Source organism: Aquarana catesbeiana, linkage group LG05, assembly GCF_042186555.1.
Source record: "Aquarana catesbeiana isolate 2022-GZ linkage group LG05, ASM4218655v1, whole genome shotgun sequence".
NCBI lineage: Eukaryota > Metazoa > Chordata > Amphibia > Anura > Ranidae > Aquarana > Aquarana catesbeiana.
In genome coordinates this window covers 646711622-646739525 of record NC_133328.1, presented here as the reverse complement: position 1 = coordinate 646739525, position 27904 = coordinate 646711622, and the positions used below count along the sequence as shown (strand labels likewise).

Genomic DNA, 27904 nt, shown 5'->3' with positions numbered 1-27904 from the left:
AGAGAAAAGTACAAGTTTAGTGTTATTTGCAAGAAGAACAGATGCTGAATTTTCTGCTCACAGATGTCTGAACAAACAGAAAGTGAAAGAGGGTGAAGAGTATATAAGAGAGGAGTCAGGACTCTGGAGAAAACAGACACAACGCAGAGACCATGGCTGGTGCTCCAGGGACAGGTATGACTACATGTTATTATAACCAGGGGGGATTGTAGGGGGAAATTATGGGAGAGTCTTTATTAGTTATATTGTTGGTGGGAAGAGGGGTTTCACCTTTATTTAGGTCCAATAAGAAATTTGTAACATTTTATATCCTGAGTAACGAAATAATGTTTTGATGTTCGTGTTCAACAATTCATCTTTCTTAACCTCCATTCACATGGGGAATTTACTGATACATGCTGCTGGGTTTGGCAGTTTGAGCGGATGGCTGCAGCCGTTTATCCCGTACAATGTAATGACAGGCTGTCAAAAGCCGCCGCCTGCAGAGATCCCAGGTGAATGTACACAAAGTGGCAAAACAGCCGTGTGATTGAAGCCTAATTCCTTGTTTATTAATTACACCTGAATTCAATAACAATGACACAGATCACTGCAAATCAGTACAAAATGACACATGTTCTAAAAGATATAATTTTATACAGATTTCTCATATACGTTCTACAGTCAGTTTATCATTCTTCTCTTTTTGTAATTTTTTTTGTTTTGACAGAGGAGCAGTGGGGGTGGACAGAGGGGTCCTGGGATGCACAGGGGGCTGGTGGGGTGTACAGAGGTGATAGTGGGGTGAACTGAGGAGGCAGTGGGGTGTACAGGGAAGTAGTGTGGTGTGCAGGGGAGCATTGGGGTGTACAGGAGGCAGTGGGGTGTACAGAGAAGTAATGTGGTGTGCAGGGGGGCAGTGGGGTGTACAGGGGCCAGTAGGGTGTACAGGCAAGTAGTGTGGTGTGTAGGGGGCAGTGGGGTGTACAGAGAAGTAGTGTGGTGTGCAGGGGGGCAGTGGGGTGTACAGGCAAGTAGTGTGGTGTGTAGGGGGCAGTGGGGTGTACAGAGAAGTAGTGTGGTATGCAGGGGGGCAGTGGGGTGTACAAGGGCCAGTAGGGTGTACAGGCAAGTAGTGTGGTGTGTAGGGGGCAGTGGGGTGTACAGAGAAGTAGTGTGGTGTGCAGGGGGGGCAGTGGGGTGTACAGGCAAATAGTGTGGTGTGTAGGGGGCAGTGGGGTGTACAGGGAAGTAGTGTAGTGTGCAGGGGGGCAGTGGGATGTACAGGGTGGGTAGTGGGGTGTACAGAGGTGGTAGGGGGTGTACAGGGAGGTAGTGTGGTGTGCAGGGGGCAGTGGGGTGGATGGGGGTGGTACTGGGGTTAACAGGGGGCAGTGGGGTGGTAGTGGGGTAGACAGGGGGTTGTGGTGGGGTTAACAGGGGACAGTGGGGTGGATAGATGAGTAGTGGGGTTAGGTAGTGGGGGATGCTAAGAGTGGTGATTTAGGGGGATTTGTGTAGGGAGAGGGAATGATGAAGGTTTGTGCTCAAAGAGGGGATTTGGGGGGATTTTGCTGGGAAGTGGGGATTTGAAGGGGGAGGATGTGTACTAGGAGGGGAAATTTTAGGGGTAAAGGATTTATGCTAGGAGAGGATTTCAGTAGGGGGTGGATTTGTACTGGGAGGAGAGGAAATTTACGCTTAGGGGGTAAGCATGCAGATTAGTGCTCAGTGTTTTTGTGGGGGGATTTTTGCTGATACATAATGCTCAGACATAATCTGGGGGGGGGGGAGTGAAGTTTGGCATGTTTGTCTTGGGCTCTAGATGACCTTGTCCCTGCACTGTGGAGGAGGGATAGGCTTCCCTGAACAGATGATTTTTTGTGGGATCACCTAAAGGTGGGAAGAGTAGGAGATAGCAGGATAGATTGGGGTAGGGAGTTCCAGAGGATAGGAGAGGCTCTGGAAAAGTCCTAGAGACAAGCAAGGGAGGAGGTGAGGAGGGATATACAGAGCAGGAGGTCTTGGGTGGAACAGTGAGAACGGTTTGGGTGATATTTTGAAATGAGTTTGTGATGTGGCTAGGGGCAGAGTTTTGGAGGGCTTTGTAAGTTGTTGTTAGTATTTAGAATTTTATTGGTTGGGCAAACAGAAGCCACTGGAGGGATTGGCAGAGAGTGGTGGAGGACACTGAGTGGTTGGTAAGGTTGATGGACTGAAGGGAGGATAGTCTGTTGCAAGGTCGGCAAACAAGGAGGGAGTTGCAATGATCAAGTTGAGAGTTAACAAAGGAGTGAATTTGCCTTTCGGGGTCATTGGTTGGGAAAGGGCAAGGGGGTAAGGGTCCTGTATTGGGGGGAGGCTGGGCTGGTAAACTCTACTGAGGGGATGGTCTGTTCTGGGTGTCTGTACTGAGAAGGTTCTGTATTGAAGGAATAGGCTGAGAGGGGGAGTCTGTACTGAGAGGATGGGCTGGGAAGCGGAGGTCTGTACTGAGAGGGTGGGCTGGGAAGCGGGGGTCTGTGCTGAGAGGGTGGGCTGGGAAGAAGGCGTCTGTACTGAGAGGGTGGGCTGGGAAGCAGGGGTCTGTACTGAGAGGGTGGGATGGAAAGCGGGGGTCTGTACTGAGAGGGTGGGCTGGGAAGTGGGTGTCTGTACTGAGAGGGTGGGCTGGGAAGCGGGGGTCTGTACTGAGAGGGTGGGCTGGGAAGCGGGGGTCTGTACTGAGAGGGTGGGCTGGGAAGCGGGGGTCTGCACTGGGGGGGTTGGCTGGGAAGCGGGGGTCTGTACTGAGAGGGTTGGCTGGGAAGCGGGGGTCTGTACTGAGAGGGTGGGCTGGGAAGAAGGCGTCTGTACTGAGAGGGTGGGCTGGGAAGCGGGGGTCTGTACTGAGAGGGTGGGCTGGGAAGCGGGGGTCTGTACTGAGAGGGTGGGATGGAAAGCGGGGGTCTGTACTGAGAGGGTGGGCTGGGAAGTGGGTGTCTGTACTGAGAGGGTGGGCTGGGATGCGGGGGTCTGTACTGAGAGGGTGGGCTGGGAAGCGGGGGTCTGTACTGAGAGGGTGGGCTGGGAAGCGGGGGTCTGCACTGAGGGGGTTGGCTGGGAAGCGGGGGTCTGTACTGAGGGGGTTGGCTGGGAAGCGGGGGTCTGTACTGAGAGGGTGGGCTGGGAAGCGGGGGTCTGTACTGAGAGGGTGGGCTAGGAAGCGGGGGTCTGTACTGAGAGGGTGGGCTGGGAAGCGGGGGTCTGTACTGAGAAGGTGGGTTTGAAGGGTGTCTGTGCTGAGAGGGGTCCGTACTGGGTGGGGAATTGGGGCAGTCGGGGGAGATCTGTGCATTAGGCGATATGGGCTTGGGGTTTTATTTTCCCCACAAATAGAGCTTTCTTTTGGTGGTATTTGATCACCTCTGCGGTTTTTATTTTGTGCTATAAACAAAAAAAAGCGACAATTTTGAAGAAAAAAAATCAATAATTTTTACTTTCTGAACATCAAATAAAAAAATGTAAAAAATCTAATTTCCTCATCAGTTTAGGCCAGTATGTATTCTGCTACATGTTTTTGGTAAAAAAGATCACAATAAGTTTATATTGATTGGTTTGCGCAAAAAGTTATCACGTCTACAAACTATGGGATATAGTTATGGAATTCTGTATTTATTTTTTTTACTAGTAATGGCGGCGATCTGCGACTTATAGTGGGACTTCGATATTGCGGAGGACAGATAGGACACTCACTGAAACTTCTGACCCTTTTTGGGGACCAGTGACACTAATACAGTGATCGGTGCTAAAAATATGCACTGTCACTGTACTAATGAAATAAGTTAAATGTGTTCCTAGCCAGTGCTTTACTAAACTGGAGGAGAGGTGCTTTTACTAAGGGAAGGCAGAGATCCGTGTTCCTGCTTATCAGGATTAATGTCTTCCCTGCTGACAGAACGGAAATCTGCCTGGTTTACATATGCAGGCAGAACGACAGTCTGCCTAACGAATAATCGGCTGGTGGCGGCGGACATCGAGTCCATGGTACCTGCTGATTGGCTTCAACCAGGGCTGCTGTTAGAAGTCATAGGGCCCCGTACAACTTCCAGAACAGAGCCCCCCCCCCCCCCCCATCTGGGAAATATAAAATTTCTAAAATGCCATGGTTGCAATGATATGCTTTGCGAATGGCAATTTTACATTGCGAAGACCGCACTGCAGCTGTGAACCAAGTGTTTGAACACAATGGGGAGTTTGATAGGCGGTGCTGCCCGTCCAACTTTGCAGCCGGCATTAAAGTGGAGTTTCACCCACTTTTACAACTCTTCAGCAACCCTCACTAAACTGTGCACTGTAAACGAATTGGATATTTTTTACTTTTTTTTCTCAGCACCTACTGTATATCTGCTGTATTCATTTTTCACTTCCTCCTCCCTGGCCGTGGCCCATTGCATCATTTCCTGTTTGCAATGACTTCTGGGAAGGGGCGGCAACTTCCTCTGACACTGCCGTTGCTATGGAAACCTGACCTGAAACCTATTACACTGCTTGTGCTGCACTGAGCATGTGCGAGATCTGCAAGGATGAGATCCAGGAAGAAATACAGTCTGGCTTCAGATGCCCACACTTAAGATGGCCACGGCCTGCTGTAAGTTTATAAAATAACAAACTACTGCTATAAACTAACAAAACAGACCTTAGTTTACAGACTAACTTTACTAGAATACATTAAGCTTGTGTATTATAGGGGTATTTTTATTTAAAAAGTATAATTTCGGCCAGAACACCACTTTATGTAAAGCATTGCAGCCATGGCATGTATACAGCCCTGTCAGGATATATTAGGATTTGGGTGGGCAGCCAGGGAAGGCAGTCAATCCACGGCTCAGCTGCCCATGTGCAAGAACTGAACAAAAAAGATCCGGATGGCCGCACTCCAATGAACAACGATTCTTTATTGGAACGATAAATCCACACAGCAAGGATAAAACCACTAACGCGTTTCACACCGTTATAGCAGGTGCTTAATCATAGCTAAGCTTTAGAGGAATAGCAAAGACATATATATATGCAAGCAAAACCGTAATCTAGTATAATTAGATATCCTGTACGCCCCCTACAGGTGACACGGCGCTCTAAGTTGATGTTAAAGTAAATCAGCTGAACTTTCCCTTCCCATGATCACAAGAAAAATGACCCCATAGAAAAGGGATATGTGAAACAAACCTAGAAGAATACATGAAAGACCAAAAATCTTTTACAGTAATGCATGTATAACATAATGAAAAACTTGGACTAGCGGAAAACGTCTCACCCAGGAGATTTTCTTAAAAACCAAAGTTGTTCTAAAAAACACACTTTCCATAGACAGATGTATACATATATGTGCTTTGATAAAACGCCTACGGAGTTCTCTCACAGAAAGACCTGTGCGTGCCTGCCATTCAAATTCCTATGTAAAGATGTATAGAAAAAAAAGAAAATTTATATTAATAAATGTTGCCCTTGCACATGCACAGGTAGGAAAACCCTAATTTCCATCAACAAAACCCCTGTAGGGAATCAGGATACACAATATACAGCGCAACATAACCCCCATAGCAAAGAAACCAAATGTATGCAAATATGTAAAGATGATGCACAAGAAAGTCCACAAACAGTTTGCTGAAGACAAGTAGACTAAGGACATGGATTACTGGAACCGTGTCCTGTGGTCTGATGAGACCAAGATAAACTTATTTGGTTCAGATGGTGACAAGTGTGTGTGGCGGCAACCAGGTGAGGAGGACAAAGACAAGTGTGTCTTGTCTACAGTCAAGCATGGTGGTGGGAGTGTCATGGTCTGGGGCTGCATGAGTGCTGCCGGCATTGGGGAGTTACAGATCATTGAGGGAACCATGAATGCCAACATGTACTGTGACATACTGAAGCAGAGCATGATCCCCTCCCTTCAGAGACTGGGCCGCAGGGCAGTATTCCAACATGATAACCACCCCAAACACACCTCCAAGACCACCACTGCCTTGCTAAAGAAGCTGAGGGTAAAGGTGATGGACTGGCCAAGCATGTCTCCAGACCTAAACCCTATTGATCATCTGTGGGACATCCTCAAACGAAAAGGTGGAGGAGCGCAAGGTCTCTAACATCCACCAGCCCTGTGATGTCATCATGGAGGAGGGGAAGAGGACTCCAGTGATAACCTGTGAAGCTCTGGTGACCTCCATGCCCAAGAGGGTTAAGGCAGTGTTGGAAAATAATGGTGGCCACACAAAATTTTGACACTTTGGACCCAATTTGGACATTTTCACTTAGGGGTGTACTCACTTTTGTTGCCAGCGGTTTAGACATTAATGGCTGTGTGTTGAGTTATTTTGAGGGGACAGCAAATTTACACTGTTATACAAGCTGTACACTCACTACTTTACATTGTAGACATGTGTCATTTCTTCAGTGTTGTCACATGAAAAGATAGAAGAAAAGATTTAGAAAAATGTGAGGTGTGTACTCACTTTTGTGAGATACTGTATATAGATAGACAATATTATAAGAGAGCGTTTATCTGCCTGTACCATCCTAGATTTAAGATAAGATAAGATTTATTTTCATTGTAAAACAAATCACAATGAAATTACATTTCTACTCTACACATTATTCATACATCACAATTTCCAACCATACATTTACCACATAGGATTTAATTATACCTGTAACGAGCCCCTGCTGGCTCGGTTCCACTCTCCCGACAATCCTCTGCGGCTATAGAATCAGATTGCAGATCGCAACATCTGATGGTTCGGTCATCCGATGCTCCTGGACTAGAACTACAGCTATGTGTCGTTCTAATCCAGTTGTGTAGCTCAAAACAAACACCAGGCAGGCTGTATGTAGGTTCAACCAGGAATCTCCCTTTATTGACAGGACTACAGTCTCTTTTATACAGTAAAAGAGGAGGTGCAGACCTCCTGCTCATATTACTCTAACAATACACCAGTAACCTAATTAACCTAATTAACATGGGCTAATTAACAAATCCCTTTAGACAGCATAGATGACTCAGACATGACCTTTAGGCCAGACTGGCCGTCTTGTAGCTCAGAACCCCCAATCAACATTATCACAATAGCAGAGTTAATTAACACAAACAACAATGGGGATCTAATGACTCTTAGATCCCATACTAGAAACTTATTTACAATATACATTCTAGCAGGCAACAGACAGACAGGTGGCTGGAATTTACATCAGCATCTCCTAACAGTATCTGTCCCAGCATTATGAATCAGCCACTATTTCTAATATGGCAAATCCAGGGTCCCCAGAGTCTGTGTGTCTTGGGGGATCAGGACCCGAATCCACAGTAATACCACCTCAAGGGTCCCCAGGCATACAGCTCACAAAGAGCACCGTTCCCCCAAATGCCAGGGCCCACGATCGATCAGCAAGAGGCTAGCATTCAGTCCCCTCCAAAAGTCTCTCTCCCGGCTAGGTCTGTCACAATACCAAAAAGTGTGTAATATATATAAATATATAAAAGTGTCCCCATATTATAAAAAGTATTAAAAGTGCCCTCATATTAAAAAAAAAACTAAACAAGACCATAAAATAAAACGATGTAACCTCTTTCATTTCATTCCTGCATTGATGGCCTTAACAGCCCTGGGAAAGAAGCTCTCTTTAAATCTTTTTCTCCGTGTTTTTATCACCCTAAAACATCCCCCAGATGGCAATAGTTCAAAGAAATGACAACCCGGATGAGTCGGGTCTCTAACTATTTTTCCTGCTCTACAGAGGCAACGAGTCTCATATTTTTTCTCTAGAGAAACAAGTTCACACCCTACAATTTTCTGCGCTATTACAACCGCTCTCCTTATGCCGCGTACACACGATCGGACTTCTTGTCGCAAAAAGATATGACGGCTTTTCCGACGGGCTCCCGCTCAAGTTTGCCTTGCATACACACGGTCACGCAAAAGTTCTCTGAAATTACGACCGTCAAGAACGCGGTGAAGTACAACACTACGACGAGCCGAGAAAATGAAGTTCAATGCTTCCGAGCATGCGTCCGAATTGTTTCCGAGCATGCGTAGGAATTTTGCGCGTCGGAATTGCCACAGACGATCGCATTTTCGGATAGGAACTTTCTCCGACCGAAAAATTGAGAACATGCTCTCAATCTTTTGCTGGCTGGAATTCGGCCAGCAAAAGTCCGATGGGGCATACACACGGTCGCATTTTCCAACGAAAAACTCTCATCGGTCTTTTGCGGCTCGAAATTCCGATCGCGTGTACGCGGCATTAGAGCATTTTTATCTGCCTGCGTACAACTAGGATACCAAACTAGAATACAATACGTTAATGTACTCTCAATGGCAGAGCGATAGAAGGTCTCTAGCGCCTTCCTTCCCAAGCCATTCTTCCTAAGGAGTCGCAAAAAATATAAACGCTGTTGCGAATTTCTTAATAATGGCTTTAATGTCGATGGTCCACGATAAGTTTTCAGAAATGCATTTTCCCAAAAACTTAAAGGTAGAGACCCGCCCCATGCGCACGCCTTTAATAAAAAGCGGTGCTGGTTCTAGGCCCGTTCCTTCTGAAATCTACAACCAGTTCCTTTGTTTTCCCCGTGTTTAGGATCAGGTTATTCGCGGTCCACCATTCCACTATCCTATCAACCTCTCTCCTGTATGGCTCCTCATCGTCTCCGGTGATACAACCGATTACGGTAGTGTCATCGGCAAACTTAACTATACTATTGGTCTCATAATAGGGGGTACAGTCATATGTGTACAGTGAATAGAGAAAGGGACTTAAAACACAACCCTGTGGGGCTCCAGTACTTATTTCTCGCTTGGAAGAAACAAATGTATCCAATTTGACCTCCTGTGAGCGATGGACCAAAAAATCCCTTATCCAAAATAAAATAAAGGGAGGCAAATTCAATTTTTGCATTTTTTTCAACCAACCGATCTGGAATGATGGCATTAAGGGCAGAGCTATAATCTATAAACAACATCCTTATGTAGTTTCCAGAATGCTCCAGATGTCTAAGTGCCCCATGCAACGCTAAAGCTATCGCATCTCTTGTGCTTCTATTTGCCCTGTACGCAAACTGATGAGGATCTAAACTACCCGGTAATCTAGTTTTGATATATTTCAAGACCAACCTCTCAAAGCACTTCATTAGTACTGAGGTCAGCGCTATTGGTCTATAATCGTCTAAACTTCCCACAGTTGACTTTTTTGGAATTGGAATAATAGCTGATTTTAAACATGCCGGAACAACAGCAGATGATAGTGATCAACTAAAGATCTTGGCAAAGACTCCAGCTAATTGACCCGCACAGGCCTTAACTACTCTCCCTTGGATTCCGTCTGGACCTGATGATTTTCTTGTATTTATAGCCTCACCTCATATTCCTGTATAGTGAGTGTACAGTTTCCTGGACCTAAAGGACACCCCATATCCTGGTTTGGTAATACAACCTCAAACCGTGTGAAGAACCTATTTAATTCTTCAACTAGTGAAGCACTAGAATTCCCTTCCATTTTTGTAGGTCCTCTATGTTGTGTCAAATACTGTATACCCCTCCAACCCTCCCTCGCATCATTTTCATTAAAATAGCCTTCAATTTTCTTTTTATAGGCTAATTTGGTTTCCTTTATGCATCTTTTCAAATTAGCTCTCACAATACTATACATTGCTTTATCTCCGACATTGAATGCTCTATTCCGTTCTCTAAGAAGACTCTTTATTTCCTTAGTCATCCAGGGTTTCTGATTTGAGAAGACCTGAATGCGCTTATCCTCAGTAACATTGTCCACACATTTATGTGGCTAAATTGATTTAGTAGATGTTTATTAGGGATGAGCTTCGTGTTCGAGTCGAACCCATGTTCGACTCGAACATCGGCTGTTCGGTCGTTCGCCGAATTGCGAACGATATGGGCCGTTCGCGCCAAATTCGTGTGGCGCGTCACGGCCCATAATTCACTGCGGCATCGCAGTGCATTGCTGGCTGATTATTGGCCAAGCATGCACTATGACCCGCATGCTTGGCCAATCACAGCGCCGTCAGTAGAGAGAGCTGTAATTGGCCAAAGCCAGGGTGGCTTTGGCCAATTATGGCTCAGGGGATTTAGTACACACCCCACACTATATAAGGCCGCCTTCACGGCGGCCCTGTGTAGTGTGTGTTCCGGTGTGCTGAGAGATAGAGAGAGAGAGAGACAGTGTCATTTGATTTGAGTTAGATAGATTAGGCAGAACAGTCAGTCAGTTAGCTGCACTTACAGTGTATTGTGTATATATATGCATCCCAGGTGTTGCATATATATATATACACTGTATTCAGTTTAGCTAGATCCGTTCCTGTTATCTTCTATCTAGACTATTTACATTTAATGCAGTGCGTCCTGCTCACAGTGTTCAGCTAGATCCGTTCCTGCTATTTACATTTAGTGCAGTGCGTCCTGCTCACAGTGTTCAGCTAGATCCGTTCCTGCTATTTACATTTAGTGCAGTGCGTCCTGCTCACAGTGTTCAGCTAGATCCGTTCCTGCTATTTACATTCAGTGCAGTGCGTCCTGCTCACAGTGTTCAGCTAGATCCGTTCCTGGTATTTACATTTAGTGCAGTGCGTCCTGCTCACAGTGTTCAGCTAGATCCGTTCCTGCTATTTACATTCAGTGCAGTGCGTCCTGCTCACAGTGTTCAGCTAGATCCGTTCCTGGTATTTACATTTAGTGCAGTGCGTCCTGCTCACAGTGTTCAGCTAGATCCGTTCCTGCTATTTACATTCAGTGCAGTGCGTCCTGCTCACAGTGTTCAGCTAGATCCGTTCCTGCTATTTACATTCAGTGCAGTGCGTCCTGCTCACAGTGTTCAGCTAGATCCGTTCCTGCTATATACATTTAGTGCAGTACGTCCTGCTCACAGTGTTCAGCTAGATCCGTTCCTGTTATCTTCCTACTGACAGGCAGGCTTGTCTGGTTACAGTATATAAAGCTACCTTAAGAAAATTACAGGTGTTCTTTTTGATCCTATTAGTACCACGGTCAGGCAGCTAGACTATTTACATTCCTGCTCACAGTGTTCAGCTAGATCCGTTCCTGCTATTTACATTCAGTGCAGTGCGTCCTGCTCACAGTGTTCAGCTAGATCCGTTCCTGGTATTTACATTTAGTGCAGTGCGCCCTGCTCACAGTGTTCAGCTAGATCCGTTCCTGCTATTTACATTCAGTGCAGTGCGTCCTGCTCACAGTGTTCAGCTAGATCCGTTCCTGCTATATACATTTAGTGCAGTACGTCCTGCTCACAGTGTTCAGCTAGATCCGTTCCTGTTATCTTCCTACTGACAGGCAGGCTTGTCTGGTTACAGTATATAAAGCTACCTGAAGAAAATTACAGGTGTTCTATTTGATCCTATTAGTACCACGGTCAGGCAGCTAGACTATTTACATTTAGTACAGTGTGTCCTGCTCACAGTGTTCAGCTAGATCCGTTCCTGTTATCTTCCTACTGACAGGCAGGCTTGTCTGGTTACAGTATATAAAGCTACCTGAAGAAAATTACAGGTGTTCTATCCCAGCTTAGTGCAGCTACAGGCCATTAGTATGTCTGGAAGGCCAAGAAGGAGAGGCAGACAGTCACAAGCCAATAAGAGAGGGCAAGCAGGCTCTGTGTCTAGTGCTGGTCGTGGAGACGGTGCATCCTCATCAGCACGTGGCCATGGGACACGCTTGGCCTTTTTTTCGGCAGCTGGCCGTGTTGAGCCGCAACATGCGGAAGACTTGGTCGAGTGGATGACCAAGCCGTCCTCATCCTCCTCATCCTCTCTCACCCATGCCCAGGGTGCTTTGTCTGGCAAAGCAGCGGCCTCTTCCCTCAGCTCAATGTCATCAGTGACTCCTTCCCTAGCTCCACCATGTCCTCATGAGGATTCCCTCGAACTGTTTGACCACAGTGTTGGGTACATGCTCCAGGAGGATGCCCAGCGTTTGGAAGGCTCTGATGATGATACTGAGCTCGATGAAGGCAGTAACATGAGCACGGACAGAGGGGGTGCCCAAGAAGGACAGCAATCTGGCAGTCATGCTCCCCCTGCTGCAGCATACTGCCAGGTTTGCTCCAGTGATGAGGAGGGAGGGGATGATGAGGTCACTGACTCAACGTGGGTGCCTGATAGGAGAGAGGAGGAGGAGGAGGAGGAGGAGGAGGTGGCACATCACCAACTAGGCAGGATGCCCTCCAGGGGCCAGCCTAAGGGCAGCACATTGACTGCATCACACCCCAAAGCTCCACATGTGCAGGGCGCTGCAGTCTCTGCGCGTTATTCAAAAAGTTCTTTGGTGTGGGCCTTTTTTGAGACGAGTGCATCAGATCGCACCGCTGCTATTTGCAACATATGTCTCAAGCGTATCTCGCGTGGCCAAAACATCTCCCGCTTGGGTACCACATGCTTGACCAGACATATGTTGACCTGCCATGCAGTTCGTTGGCAAGCGTATCTAAAAGACCCACACCAAAGAACAAAGAGGATCTCTCCTTGCTCCTCATCAGCTGAGATTTCCAACCCCACTAGACCTTCAGTCCTCTCTGAGACCTGCAGTGAGAGGAATGAAGGTGTAGAATTAGGTGTGTCACAGCCAAGTACTTGTGGGCAATCTGCTTTTGGTACACCGACGTCAGATTGTACCAGGCAAATTTCCCTGCCCCAGCTGCTGCACCGCCGAAAGAAGTTTGCTCCCAGCCATCCACATGCCCAGCGGTTGAATGCTAGCTTGGCAAAATTGCTAGCACTTCGACTGCTGCCTTTTCAGTTGGTAGACTCTGCCCCCTTCCGTGAGTTTGTGGAATGTGCGGTTCCTCAGTGGCAGGTACCCAAACGCCACTTTTTCTCACGGAAGGCGATTCCGGCTCTCTACCGGCATGTGGAAGGCAATGTCCATGCCTCGCTGGACAGGGCGGTCAGCGGTAAGGTGCATATTACCGCTGACTCATGGTCCAGCAGGCATGGACAGGGACGTTACTTAAGTTTCACGGCGCATTGGGTGACTCTGCTGGCAGCTGGGAAGGATGCAGGACAAGGTGCAGTAGTGTTGGAGGTTGTTCCGCCACCACGCCTCCAAAATGCTGATTGTGACACACCTCTCTCCTCCACCCCCTCCTCTTCTTCTTCCTCCATGGCCTCTTCCTCGGAACCAGCGGTGCTCCGTAGGCGTTCAAGGGGCTACGCAAGTACGCAGGCCAAAAGATGCCATGCGGTGCTTGAGCTGGTGTGCTTGGGGGACAGGAGCCACACTGGGGCAGAGGTTCTGTCAGCTCTGCAGGGGCAGGTTCAGAGGTGGTTGACGCCACGCCAACTTAAGGCAGGAATGGTGGTTTGCGACAATGGCACCAACCTCCTCTCTGCCCTCCGACAGGGACAACTGACCCATGTGCCCTGTTTGGCTCACGTCCTTAACTTGGTGGTGCAGCGGTTCTTGGGCAGGTACCCGGGCTTACAGGATGTCCTGAGGCAGGCCAGGAAAGTCTCTGTGCATTTCCGCCGGTCATATAATGCCAGTGCTCGGCTGACGGACCTCCAAAAGGAGTTTAACCTGCCCAAGAACCGCCTAATCTGTGACATGCCCACCAGGTGGAACTCGACGTTGGCCATGCTGCAGCGGCTGCACACGCAGCAGAGGGCCATCAATGAGTACCTGTGCGACTATGGCACCAGGACAGGGTCAGGGGACCTTGGTTTTTTTTCCCCACGCCAGTGGGCCATGATCAGGGATGCATGCACTGTCCTGTCACCATTCGAGGAGGCCACGAGGATGGTGAGCACTGACAGTGCATGCATCAGTGACACTGTCCCCCTTGTCCACCTGTTGGAGCACACGCTGCGTGGAATAATGGACAGGGCACTTGAGGCAGAACAGAGGCAGGAAGAGGAGGACTTCCTTAGCTCTCAAGGCCCCCTTTATCCAGACAGTGTTCCTGCGTGCCCGCCGATCACACAGGAAGAGGACGAGGAGGAGGAGGAGGAGGAGGAGGAAGATTGTGTCAGTATGGAGGTGGAGCCTGGCACTCAGCATCAGCAGTCTTTAAGGGATCAGTCCCAAGGAACACATGGACTTGTACGTGGCTGGGAGGAGGTGGCTGCGGACGTTGTTGTCCTTAGTGACCCAGAGGACTCCGGACCGAATGCCTCAGCAAACCTACGCTGCATGGCCTCCCTGATCCTGCAAAGCCTGCGTAAGGATCCTCGTATTCGTGGTATCAAGGAGAAGGACCAATACTGGCTGGCAACCCTCCTTGATCCACGTTACAAGGGTAAGGTTGCGGACCTTATCTTGCCATCGCAGAGGGAGCAGAGGATGAAACATCTTCGGGAGGCCTTGCAGAAAGGTCTGTGCAACGCGTTCCCAGAGACTGGGAGGTTACAAACTCCTGTTTCTGGACAACGTGTTGCTGAGGCTTCGGTCAGTCAAAGAAGGAGCGGTGGAGAAGGTGGCCGTCTGACCGATGCGTTCAGACAATTTTTTGGTCCACAGCCCCAAGGTATGATCGGTTCCAGCAACCATCGCCAGCGTCTGTTTTACATGGTGCAGGAATACCTAGGGGCAAGATCAGACTTGGACACCTTTCCCACCGAAAATCCTCTGGGTTACTGGGTCTTGAGGATGGATCACTGGCCAGAGCTTGCACAGTATTCAATTGAGCTACTGGCCTGTCCTGCATCCAGCGTTCTTTCGGAACGCACATTCAGTGCTGCTGGAGGCGTGGTAACCGATCACAGGGTGCGTCTGTCCACCGACTCGGTCGATCGGCTGACCTTCATAAAAATGAATCAGTCTTGGATCACCACCAGCTACCAAGCACCTGATGCAGATGTAACCGAATAATTTTTTTTGAAATCTCAGATCCCTTCAAAGACTGCCTATGCTGATGCTGAGTGACTATCCCTGAGTAATTATCCTCTTCCTCCTCAATCATCACGCTGATAGCTTGTAAGAACATTTTTGGTTCTGGGCGCCACCACCAGTGCCTAAGGCACAATTTTTCAGCCCCTGTTTAACAGGGGCGTGTAATTACAATTTTTGATGTAATACTTTGCAGCAGGGCTCGTTCCTGCATTTCAACTAGAGTGTCTGTGAGGGGTTGCAGTGTTGTGGCACCAGCACCAGTGCCTAAGGCCCAATTTTTCTGCCCCTGTCTAACAGGGGCGTGTAATTACAATTTTTGATGCAATACTTTGCAGCAGGGCTCGTTCCTGCGTTCCAACTAGAGTGTCTGTGAGGGGTTGCAGTGTTGTGGCACCAGCACCAGTGCCTAAGGCCTAATTTTTCAGCTCCTGTTCAACAGGGGCATGTAATTACAATTCTTGATCTAATATTTCACAGCAGGGCCCTGTGAGGGCTTACAGTGTTGTGGCCACAGCAACACCTAAGGCCCAAATTTCTGCTGAGTATATAGGGCAGGACCCTACTTTCAAACATCTAACTTACAAACGACTCCTACTTGCAAACGGAAGGAGACAACAGGAAGTGAGATGAAATCTACCCCTAGGAAGGGAAATTCTCTCCTGTAAGAGTTAATATGGGAGAACAATTTCTCCTTTCCACTGATGCTTTCCAATCCTTGTTCCACAAAAAAACCCAAATTTTCAAAAAACATTTTTCATTGGGACAAAAAAGTGAGGTGAAATCTTCTGAAGAGGAGGAAAGACGCAAAACAAATGTCACAGGGGTGATAACCCTTCCCTATGTTTTCCAAAAAGCTTAGAAAAGATTTTTTGGCTGGAGCTAAACAAGTTAAAAATGTTCAAAATTACAAACAGATTCTACTTAACAACAAACCTACAGTCCCTGTCTTGTTTGCACCGCCTGTATACTGCTGTTCAGAGTATATAGGGACCTTTCCTTATTTTAATTTGGGTGCGGGGTTCCCCTTAATATCCATACAAGACCCAAAGGGCCTGGTAATGGCAACCCTTCTTGATCCACCGTTTGTCTCACTGATTTTCATCCATATTGCCATGACCCGACATGACATTAAACCCGCAAGCAGTTTTAAATGAGATTTTTTCCTTTAAAAATGACATTTGGTGCAGGGACTGTTCTAAACATGGGAAACACGCGTCACTTTACAGGCATACTATAGACACCCCCCAGGTACGATATTTAAAGGAATATTTCACTTTTTTTTTTTTACTTTAAGCATCATTAAAATCACTGCTCCCGAAAAAACGGCCGTTTTTAAAAGTTTTTTTTGCATTGATACATGTCCCCTGGGGTAGGACCCGGGTCCCCAAACCCTTTTTAGGACAATACCATGCAAATTAGCCTTTAAAATGAACACTTTTGATTTCGAACGTTCAAGTCCCATAGACGTCAATGGGGTTCTAACGTTCGTGCGAACTTGCGGTCCGTTCGCGGGTTCTGGTGCGAACCGAACCGGGGGGTGTTCGGCTCATCCCTAATGTTTATGTGTGACCTCACACCGACTATAGGATGTCTATCGGTCGGATGTTGTTGGCCGACAGCAGAATGTTCGCCAACATGGCGGTTAATGTAGATCAGTGATTCTCAACTAGGGTTCCTCCAAAGGTTGCTAGGGGTTCCTTCAGCATTGGGCAATTTCTGCCTCTCAGATAAGTTCCCACTGACACCATTGATCTTTTTAGCTATCTGTAAGGAGGTAATTCTTCCCAATGACCTCAAGTGTAAGAACCATTCTTCCCAATGACCACAAGTGTAAGGACCATTCTTCCAAATGACCACAAGTGTAAGGACCATTCTTCCCAATGACCACAAGTGTAAGAACCATTCTTCCCAATGACCACAAGTGTAAAGACCATTCTTCCCAATGACCACAAGTGTAAGGACCATTCTTCCCAATGACCACAAGTGTAAGGACCATTCTTCCCAATGACCACAAGTGTAAGAACCATTCTTCCCAATGACTACAAGTGTAAGGACCATTCTTCCCACTGACCACAAGTGTAAGAACCATTCTTCCCAATTACCAAAAGTGTAAGGACCATTCTTCCCAATGACCACAAGTGTAAGGACCATTCTTCCCAATGACTGCAAGTGTAAGGACCATTCTTCCCAATGACCACAAGTGTAAGGACCATTCTTCCTGATGACCACAAGTGTAAGGACCATTCTTCCCAATGACCACAAGTGTAAGGACCATTCTGCCCAATGACCGCAAGTGTAAGGACCATTCTTCCCAATGACCACAAGTGTAAGGACCATTCTTCCTGATGACCACAAGTGTAAGGACCATTCTTCCCAATGACCACAAGTGTAAGGAGCATTCTTCCTAATGACCACAAGTGTAAGGACCATTCTTCCCACTGACCACCACACTAATGTATCATGAGTGGTAGATTTCTAATTTATAGCAGGGGTTGCCCGGGACGGGAAAACTATTTCAAGGGTTCCTCTGTGTTGAAAAGTTTGAGAAAGTCTTATGTAGAGTATCCAAAGCCCGATCTATGCAAATATTCTTGCTGATGGGGTTAAGACTGAGCCTCGCAGAGCCCCAACATGAGGAGGCACTTTATCACCAAGTCTTTATACCAGTGAATGTTCCAGTAGACACTGGCTGCAGTTTAAGGGTACATTCAGATGTGGACACAACGGTTGCCCCTGCTGTCTCCACATTCTCAGAGAAGACACGGTTCAAGCAACTGCTACCGATAAACGGTCAAAGATCACCACATTCGTTAATTCTAACACTAGGTATCTTGTCTACATCGTTACGTGTCAATCACGTCAAATACAATACGTTGGGCGCACTACACGCAGATTGCGTGATCGCCTGTACGATCATTTATATGACATTCTGAAAGGACATAATCCTAATGTAGCCAATCATTGGAATTTGGTACACCAGAAGAATACTTCAAGTTTTGTGATTCAGGTTGTAGAGAAGATGCCAGTCAGAGGAGGGGACAAATTCAGAATACTATGTAAAAGAGAGAGGTATACTGGATCTTCTTTTTTAACACCAGAAACCCGGCAGGGATGAACCATGAATAGGACATCTTTCTTTAATATGAATAATAATGTGTGCACCTCCTAGACCTTGATGTTATTGCATCTAGATGTAAATATGTGGGCTAGAGCTGCACGATTAATCGTTAAGAATCGTTATCGCGATCGGCTGCGATCTTGACAAAGTATTTCCCGATTCTTTCTATGCAGAGAATTCTCTCTGCTCTGCTGAAGCCGACAGCACTCAAAAGAAAGGAGGCAATCTGCCAAGAATCTCAATGTTCTTTAGCCGTGGAACTTAAGTATAAACATTGTAACAGTTTGTCCTTTAGATCAAAGGAATACACTCTGGTGTGTAAATGAGGGAAGTTTAACCACTTAAAGTGGAGTTCCACCCCCTTTTACAACTCTTCAGCATCCCTCACTAAACTGTGCACTGTAAACGAATTGGATATTTTTTTTTTTTTTCTCAGCACTTACTGTATATCTGCTGTATTCATTTTTCACCTCCTCCTCCCTGGCCGCGGTCCATCGCATCATTTCCTGTTTGCAATGCCTTCTGGGAAGGGAGCGGCAACTTCCTCTGACACTGCCGTTGCTATGGAAACCTGACCTGAAACCTATTACACTGCTTGTGCTGCACTGAGCATGTGCGAGATCTGCAAGGATGAGAGCCAGGAAGAAATACAGCCTGGCTTCAGATGCCCACACTTAAGATGGCCACGGCCTGCTGTAAGCTTATAAAATAACAAACTACTGCTATAAACTAACAAAACAGACCTTAGTTTACAGACTAACTTTACTAGAATACATTAAGCTTGTGCATTATAGGGGTATTTTTATTTAAAACATATAATTTCGGCCGGAACACCACTTTAAACACTAAACCTTTTTCTGACATTTGTTGGTTTCACGTTAAAATCATTTTTTTTTGCTGGAAAATCACTTAGAACCTCCAAACAATATCCTAGAGAATAAAATGGTGGTTGTTGCAATATTTTATGTCACACTGTATTTGCGCAGCAGTCGTGGAAATGCATTTTTTTGGGAAAAAATTACACTTTAATTAATTAAAAAAAAAAAAAACTAACCAGTAAAGTTAGCCCAATTTTTTTTTTGCATAATGTGAAAGATTTTACACTGCGAGAATCGTGATCTTTTTATTCTAAGCAAAACAATTGTGATTCTCATTTTGGATAGAATCGTGCAGCTCTAATGTGGGCTTTGGATAATCTACATTAACCGCCATGTTGGCAAACATTCCGCTGTCGGCCAACAACATCCGACTGATAGACATCCTATAGTCAGTGTGAGGTCACACATAAACATCTACTAAATCAATTTAGCCACATAAATCTAGGATGGTACAGGGAGATAAATGCTCTCTTATAATATCAGTAAGAAGGTCTATATATATATATATATATATATTTGTCTTTGATGGTTGTTCTTGGAAATATTATGTTTATCTTTTCTGTTCACTTTCTCTTTTTTTCTTTTTCTTATTCCTTCCAGTGCTCTTGTTATAACATGTACATCTGAAAGGTGTTTTGGATGTCCGTAGGCAGTAGACTGCATACCTACACTAAATGGAATGGATTGTAATCACGGACGTGTTGTTTATGGCTGGAATTTTTGGTCTGCATACATTTGGTTTCTTTGCTATGGGGGTTGATAACACCTGTTTATGCTGTGCTGTATATTGTGAATCCTGATTCCCTACGGGGGTTTCTTTGACAGAGATTAGGTTTTACCTACCTGCGCATGTGCAAGGGCAACATTTATTACTAGAAAAGCTACAATTTCTGGGGAAATTGTGTGAAGTGTTCTTGCCTCCACCTACAGTAGTCTACAACTGGAGTGGGCTGAGTAACTGGGAGGAGTGGCTTGAGTAACTGTTGTGTGGTTGGAGTGGGCGGAGTAACTGTGGAAAGGTTGGACTGGGCAGAGTAACTTTATGGAGTGGGCGGAGTAACTGGGAGGAGTGGCTTGAGTAACTGTTGTGTGGTTGGACTGGGTGGAGTAACTGTGTGGAGTGTTTGGAGTGAGTAAAGATAGTAAACATTACACTAACCAATTGATTGATCAAGTTTAAAAAGTGCAGATGACAAGCTTGATAGAGTGAGAAATGCATTTCAACTTTTATTTATTTATACAGCACATTTAATTGCAACGTTGTTGCCCAAAGTGCTTCACAGTTACATTAAAACATACATTTATAAAAACATTAGCAGCATTATCAAGCCTAGTAGATGAAGGTATGACCACATGCATTTGGGGGGGGGTCTCAGCATCTTGACGTAGAATGGAGGTGAAGGTGTGCTATCTATTTGATGATAATCAGTGTTTACAAACACTGTTTCCTGGCAACGCTCATGCCCTGTTTATGCTTCACAACCACTGCTCAATACACAGGATCATGATAGCTGTAATAACTGTGCAGTACTTCAAAAGGTCGTATTTTAAAAACTATGAATCCTACAGCGAAGAGCTTTATATTGTGAGAATCACAAGACCCAGACCTAGGACTTTAGAATGTCTCTGATATATTAAAAATGAAGGAACAGTCACAGTTTAGATACTGCCCTTCAAATTTGAAGGGGCTAGAGTGGAGTTTCAATGAATGTCAATGGACGGCGTGAGTTGCAAACAAATGGCAGTTTAGAAATCATGTTCTGATTTTTCAGCTTTTGTCACCTCCCACTCTAGTTTTGAACATTTCGCCATTCATTCCTATGGGACCAATTTCGCCACAAAAACGACGATATTTTGTGAACCATTCGGTGAAACGTTCCACAAAGTGATAGCACACCAATCGGGAACAATCCGCACGTTTCGGTATATTACTTGTCTATGTAGTGTAAAAACTGTGGGAGGAGTTAGGGTGGTAAATTTGGCTATAATACGAATAATAACTAGAAAAGCTACAATTTCTGGGGAAATTGTGAAAGTGTTCTTGCCTCTACAACTGGAGTGGGCGGAGTAACTGGGAGGAGTGGCTTGAGTAATTGTTGTGTGGTTGGAGTGGCTGGAGTAACCGTGAAAAGTGTTAAAAAGCTTAATATTTTAAAAAGTATAAATAGTAGTAAAAAAGTTGAAGAAGTCCCATCATTAGCTGAAAGAGCTGAACATTTTTTTTTTCAAAAATGTTTTTTTTTTTTTAAATTATTTTTTTTTTGAAAAATTATTTTTTTTTCCAAAATTATTTTTTTTTCAAAAATGTTTTTTCTTTTTTTTCAAAAATTATTTTTTTTTTCCAAAATTTTTTTTTTTTTCAAAAATTATTTTTTCTTTCAAAAATTTTTTTTTTTTCAAAAATGTTTTTTTTTTCCAAAATTGATTTTTTTTTTTTTTCAAAATTGATTTTTTTTTCAAAAATGATTTTTTTTTCAAAAATGATTTTTTTTTTCAAAAATTATTTTTTTTTCCAAAATTATTTTTTTTTCAAAAAATGTTTTTTCTTTTTTTTCAAAAATTATTTTTTTTTTCCAAAATTTTTTTTTTTTTCAAAAATTATTTTTTCTTTCAAAAATTTTTTTTTTTCAAAAATGTTTTTTTTTTCCAAAATTGATTTTTTTTTTTTTTTCAAAATTGATTTTTTTTTCAAAAATGATTTTTTTTTCAAAAATTATTATTTTTTTTTTCAAAAATTATTTTTTTTTTCAAAAATTCGTTTTTTTCAAAAAAATATATATATTTTTTTTTTTTTTTTTTTCAAAAATGATTTTTTTTTTCAAAAATATATATATATATTTTTTTTCAAAAATGATTTTTTTTTTTTTAATGATTAGCATTTTCTAAGTGCACACACACACCTACATACAGTGCCTTGCAAAAGTATTCACCCCCCCCCCCTTGGCTTTTTACCTATTTTGTTACATTACAGCCTTTAGTTGTTTTTTTTTTTAATCTGAATTATATGTGATGGATCAGAACACAATAATCTAAGTTGGTGAAGTAAAATTAGAAAAATATATACATAAAACTATTTTTCAGAAATAAAAAACTGATAATTGACATGGGCGTATGTATTCACCCCCTTTCTTATGAAGCCCATAAAAAGCTCTGGTGCAACCAATTACCTTCAGAAGTCACATAATTAGTGAAATGATGTCCCCCTGTGTGCAATCTAAGTGTCACATGATCTGTCATTACATAGACACACCTTTGTGAAAGGCCCCAGAGGCTGCAACACCTAAGCAAGAGGCACCACTAACCAAACACTGCCATGAAGACCAAGGAACTCTCCAGACAAGTAAGGGACAATGTTGTTGAGAAGTACAAGTCCTTTGTGAAAGGCCCCAGAGGCTGCAACACCTAAGCAAGAGGCACCACTAACCAAACACTGCCATGAAGACCAAGGAACTCTCCAGACAAGTAAGGGACAATGTTGTTGAGAAGTACAAGTCAGGGTTAGGTTATAAAAAAATATCCAAATCTTTGATGATCCCTAGGAGCTCCATCAAATCTATCATAACCAAATGGAAAGAACATGGCACAACAGCAAACCTGCCAAGAGACGGCCGCACACCAAAACTCATGGACCGGGCAAGGAGGACATTAATCAGAGAGGAGCACAGAGACCTAAGGTAACCCTGGAGGAGCTGCAGAGTTCCACAGCAGAGACTGGAGTACCTGTACATAGGACCACAATAAGCCGTACGCTCCATAGAGTTGGGCTTTATGGCAGAGTGGCCAGAAGAAAGATATTACTTTCACCAAAAAACAAAATGGCGCGTTTTGAGTTTGGGAAAAGGCATGTGGGAGACTCCCAAAATGTATGGAGGAAGGTGCTCTGGTCTGATGAGACTAAAATTGAACTTTTTGGCCATCAAAGAGGGAACCACTCTGTACCATTGCCATCAGAGAGGGAGCCACGCTGTACCCGTGCCATCAGAGAGGGAGCCACGCTGTACCCGTGCCATCAGAGAGGGAGCCACGCTGTACCCGTGCCATCAGAGAGGGAACCACGCTGTACCATTGCCATCAGAGAGGGAACCACGCTGTACCATTGCCATCAGAGAGGGAGCCACGCTGTACCATTGCTATCAGAGAGGGAACCACGCTGTACCATTGCCATCAGAGAGGGAACCACGCTGTACCATTGCCATCAGAGAGGGAACCATGCTGTACCATTGCCATCAAAGAGGGAGCCAGGCTGTACCATTGCCATCAGAGAGGGAACCACGCTGTACCATTGCCATCAGAGAGGGAACCACGCTGCCCAGCACCACCAGAGAGGGAGAAAGACTGAGCCACTGCCATGGTACAGACATGCTACACTACTGACCAGAGTCAGCCTGGGCAACCCAGAGTGAGCAAACGTCCAGCCAGAGGGATCACTGCTGTTTCGCTGGGTCTGGTAAGGGGTCCTATTGGCCATTATCCATTACTGCTCCTGGGCACTGAGCCATTAGGAATTGCCTAACCTGCTATCCTCTAGGCCTTATTGACTAACGTAGCACGTGCCAACGAGCTCCAATGTAGGACTGCCAGGCTGAAAATATGGGGGGGTGACACCAAGTTTTGCCGCACCAGGTGACACCAACCCTAGTAACGCCACTGCCCCCTGTGCTTTATATTTGGACTTTATTTAATATCCTTCTCCTTGGATGGGACACCTGAGGCTGCAAAGCTGGCATGATGGAGTTGCATTGTGAAAAGGGATGAGGGTGACTCTGGGTGGAGATGAGAGTTACATAGTGGAGAGCCTCTTCACTACGTAACTCTCATCCCCACCCAGAGTCATCCTTATCCATTTTCACAATGCAACTCCATCATCTTCATCCCCACCCAGCATCACCCATCCCTCTCTCCACAATGTATCCCCATCCACGCCCAGCATCATCTATCCCTCCAGTCTCCACAATGTATCCTCATCCACGCCCAGCATCACCCATCCCTCTCCAGGATGCTGGCCGTGGATGGAGATAAAGGTATTGTGCTTTAGTCAGTCAAGAGTTGTTATATTGATTGATTCATGTATCACACCACACCAAAGGACTCAGTGGTATGGCCAGTGGGCCGATTCGGTGGGACCGTCAGTGGGCGGGCCATGGGGAATGTTGGTGGTCAGGCCCCGGGGGGGGCCCAGGCCTAAAGCTGTGTAAGGGGCCCCAAAATCGATGGCTGCCCTAGAACGTGATAGGGCTTAGCCCACCTCACCGTAAGCTGTCTGCTTGTGCCCTTGTATGATATTCAGTGTTTGGTGACTTGTTACAGTGATCATATAAAGATATTAATAACTGTGTGTATGTGGATTTTGTAGGTACTGAACGCGGCCTTTCTATGGTAGAAGATCGTAAAAGGTCTCTACTGGAGAAACTGAACAAATACACGAGCAGCACAGAGAAGGTTGGATCTCTGACCATTTACAAGATGAAAAATGAGGATGTAAAGCAGCAGAGTATAGGGGAATTTAAAACAGTGAAGCTCAATAAGAAAAACAAAGTGATCATGATGGTTGGTGAAACCGGATCTGGTAAAACAACCCTGATTAATGCTATGGTCAACTACATCTTTGACGTGGACTGGAAGGATGATCACCGGTTCCAGCTAATTGAGAAGAGTAGTGAGAAGAGTCAAGCCCACAGCCAAACATCGAGTGTCACTATGTACCAGATCAACCACGAAGATGGCTTCCAAATCCCGTACTCCATAACCATTGTTGACACTCCGGGGTTTGGAGACACCAGAGGGATAGATCATGATGATAAAATCATGCAGGAGATACGAGAATTTTTTTCTAAATGCGAATTCACGGAAATTGATGCGATTTGTTTTGTGGTTCAGTCATCTTTGGCTCGGTTAACTCCAACACAGGTGTACATCTATGACAAATTTTTATCCATTTTTGGGAATAACATCAAGGATAATATAGTCTTCTTCACTACCTTCGCTGATGTCCAGGAACCGAGCGTTCTCTCAGCAATTACTGAGGCTGATGTTCCCTGTGCAAAATCTAAAGATGGAAAACCTGTGTATTTTAAGGTCAATAACGGCATGCTGTACGCTAATAACCACCCTGATCAAGTTGGCAAACGTGTCTACAAGGCTCAAGAAATGCAGTGGGAAACGGCAATGGAAAGCATTGAGGAATTTTTTTTGCAATATTTGCCTGGATTAGCCAGTAAAGATTTAACTTTAACAAAGGAAGTTCTAGCAAAAAGAAAGGCTTTGAAGGTAACTTTGGATAGACTTGGCCAAAAAATTGAGGTGGTGACCGGGAAACAGCATAAATTGGAGCAAACCGAGAAAGCTCTGAATGAAAACAGGGCAGAGGTTAAAAAGAATGAGAATTTCGAGTATGAAGTGACAGAAACTGTAAGAAGAAAGGTAGACTCATCCGCATACTCAATCAACTGCCGGGAGTGCAGCTCTACATGTCATCAAGACTGCACCGTGTTTCCTAACTCCGTGGTTTATGTATGTCACATTTTTGATTGGCTGGGAATTTGTCGTGTGTGTAGACATGGCACCATCAGACACTTTTCAGAAAACTCTTACTGGAAAACTTTTGTTGAAACCAAAAAGATGATGCATTTTGATATTAAAGAAAGATATGAAAAAGAGGTGAAGAAGGTGATGGCTCTAGAACTTGTCTTAAATTTGAAGAAAGACTGTAAGAAGGCAGAGGATGAGGTACTGGAACTTACTGGGGAGATTGCTGAGATCCTCAAACGTCTCCAGGTGATCGCCTTAAAACCAAACCCGATGTCTGCCACAGATTACATAAAGCTGCTCATCGAAAAAGAGAAGCGGGAAGGAAAGAGTGGATTTTTGGAGAGAATTAAAAAAATGGAAGAAAACATAAAAAAATTTGAATGTCTTGGTAAAGTTCAGTCTGGCAAATGGCAAAACTGAAAAAACAAGGTGCCATTGTAAATTTGGATGGTCCCAGTTATTATTATTTTTTTTTTTTTTTGATTAAGCAGTTCTCCAATGCCTCCCATCTCACCCATTTTTATAAATATTAGAGAACAAAACACCCGTGTGTGCCTCAGGCTATACTCACTGTTTTCCTTTTTCACCCATCCATACCATATAGAGCATGTGATGATTAGTACATACATAGACAGGCCCATTTGGAATTTCAGTACTTATAGTACTTCCAGCATGTTTTTTGCCATCGCAGTGTTGCAGCCAATAAAATTATATCTGATGTTCTTCGGGCACTAATAAACGGCTTTATCCAAGTTTGAAAGGAAAGCATTGTTGTGTCTATAAGAGAAATTATCATCATTTGATAATCCAAACATTCAGTCCATCATGAGTGCTGCTGCCAGACTCATCCACCAACTGCGCAGTGTTCTCCATTCTTCTCTGCCAATCCCTCCACTGGTATCCATTCAGTATCTTCCACCCCTCTCCACCAATCTCTCCACTGGTCTCCATTCAGTATCTTCCACCCTCTCCGCCAATCCCTCCACTGGTCTCCATTCAGTATCTTCCACCCCTCTCCACCAATCTCTCCACTGGTCTCCATTCAATATCTTCCACCCCTCTCCACCAATCCCTCCACTGGTCTCCATTCAGTATCTTCCACCCCTCTCCACCAATCCCTCCACTGGTCTCCATTCAGTATCTTCCACCCTCTCCGCCAATCCTCCACTGGTCTCCATTCAGTATCTTCCACCCCTCTCCGCCAATCCCTCCACTGGTCTCCATTCAGTATCTTCCACCCTCTCCGACAATCCCTCCACTGGTCTCCATTCGGTATCTTCCACCCCTCTCCACCAATCCCTCCACTGATCTCCATTCAGCATTTTCCACCCTCTCCGACAAACCCTCCACTGGTCTCCATTCAGTATCTTCCACCCCTCTCCACCAATCCCTCCACTGGTATCCATTCAGTATCTTCCGCCCTCTCCGCCAATCCCTCCACTGGTCTCCATTCAGTATCTTCCACTACTCTCTGCCAATCCCTCCACTGGTCTCCATTCAGTATCTTCCACCCCTCTCCACCAATCCCTCCACTGGTCTCCATTCAGTATCTTCCACCCTCTCCGCCAATCCCTCCACTGGTCTCCATTCAGTATCTTCTACCGCTCTCCACCAATCCCTCCACTGGTCTCCATTCAGTATCTTCCACCCCTCTCCACCAATCCCTCCACTGGTCTCCATTCAGTATCTTCCACCCTCTCCGCCAATCCCTCCACTGGTCTCCATTCAGTATCTTCCACCCCTCTCCACCAATCCCTCCACTGGTCTCCATTCAGTATCTTCCACCCTCTCCGCCAATAACTCCACTGGTCTCCATTCAGTATCTTCTACCGCTCTCAACCAATCCCTCCACTGGTTTCAATTCAGTGTCTTCCACCCTCTCCACCAATCCCTCCACTGGTCTCCATTCAGTATCTTCCACCCTCTCCACCAATCCCTCCACTGGTCTCCATTTAGTATCTTCCACCCCTCTCAACCAATCCCTCCACTGGTTTCCATTCAGTGTCTTCCACCCCTCTTCACCAATCCCTCCACTGGTCCCCATTCATTATCTTCCACCCCTCTCCACCAATCCCTCCACTGGTCCCCATTTATTATCTTCCACCCCTCTCCACCAATCCCTCCTCTGGTCTCCATTCAGTGTCTTCCACCCTCTCCGCCAATCCCTCCACTGGTCTCCATTCAGTGTCTTCCACCCTCTCCGCCAATTTTTCCACTGGTCTCCATTCAGTATCTTCCACCCCTCTCCGCCAATCCCTCCACTGGTCTCCATTTAGTATCTTCCACCCCTCTCCACCAATCCCTCCACTGGTCTCCATTCAGTGTCTTCCACCCCTCTCCACCAATCCCTCCACTGGTCTCCATTCAGTATCTTCCACCCCTCTCCACCAATCCCTTCACTGGTCTCCATTCAGTGTCTTCCACCCCTCTCCACCAATCCCTTCACTGGTCTCCATTCAGTATCTTCCATCCCTCTCCACCAATCCCTCCACTGGTCTCCATTCAGTGTC

The 27904-nt window shown here is 45.3% G+C and overlaps 1 protein-coding gene across 1 annotated transcript; it reads left to right on the top strand.

Moving 5' to 3' along the window:
- LOC141146126 (uncharacterized) lies at positions 1–25814 on the top strand. The gene is made up of 2 exons (XM_073632880.1): positions 1–174; positions 24220–25814. Exons 1-2 carry the CDS (start codon positions 153–155, stop codon positions 25812–25814), a joined length of 1617 nt encoding a protein of 538 aa, XP_073488981.1. The 5' UTR covers positions 1–152.
- Positions 25815–27904: the final 2090 nt, after the last annotated feature.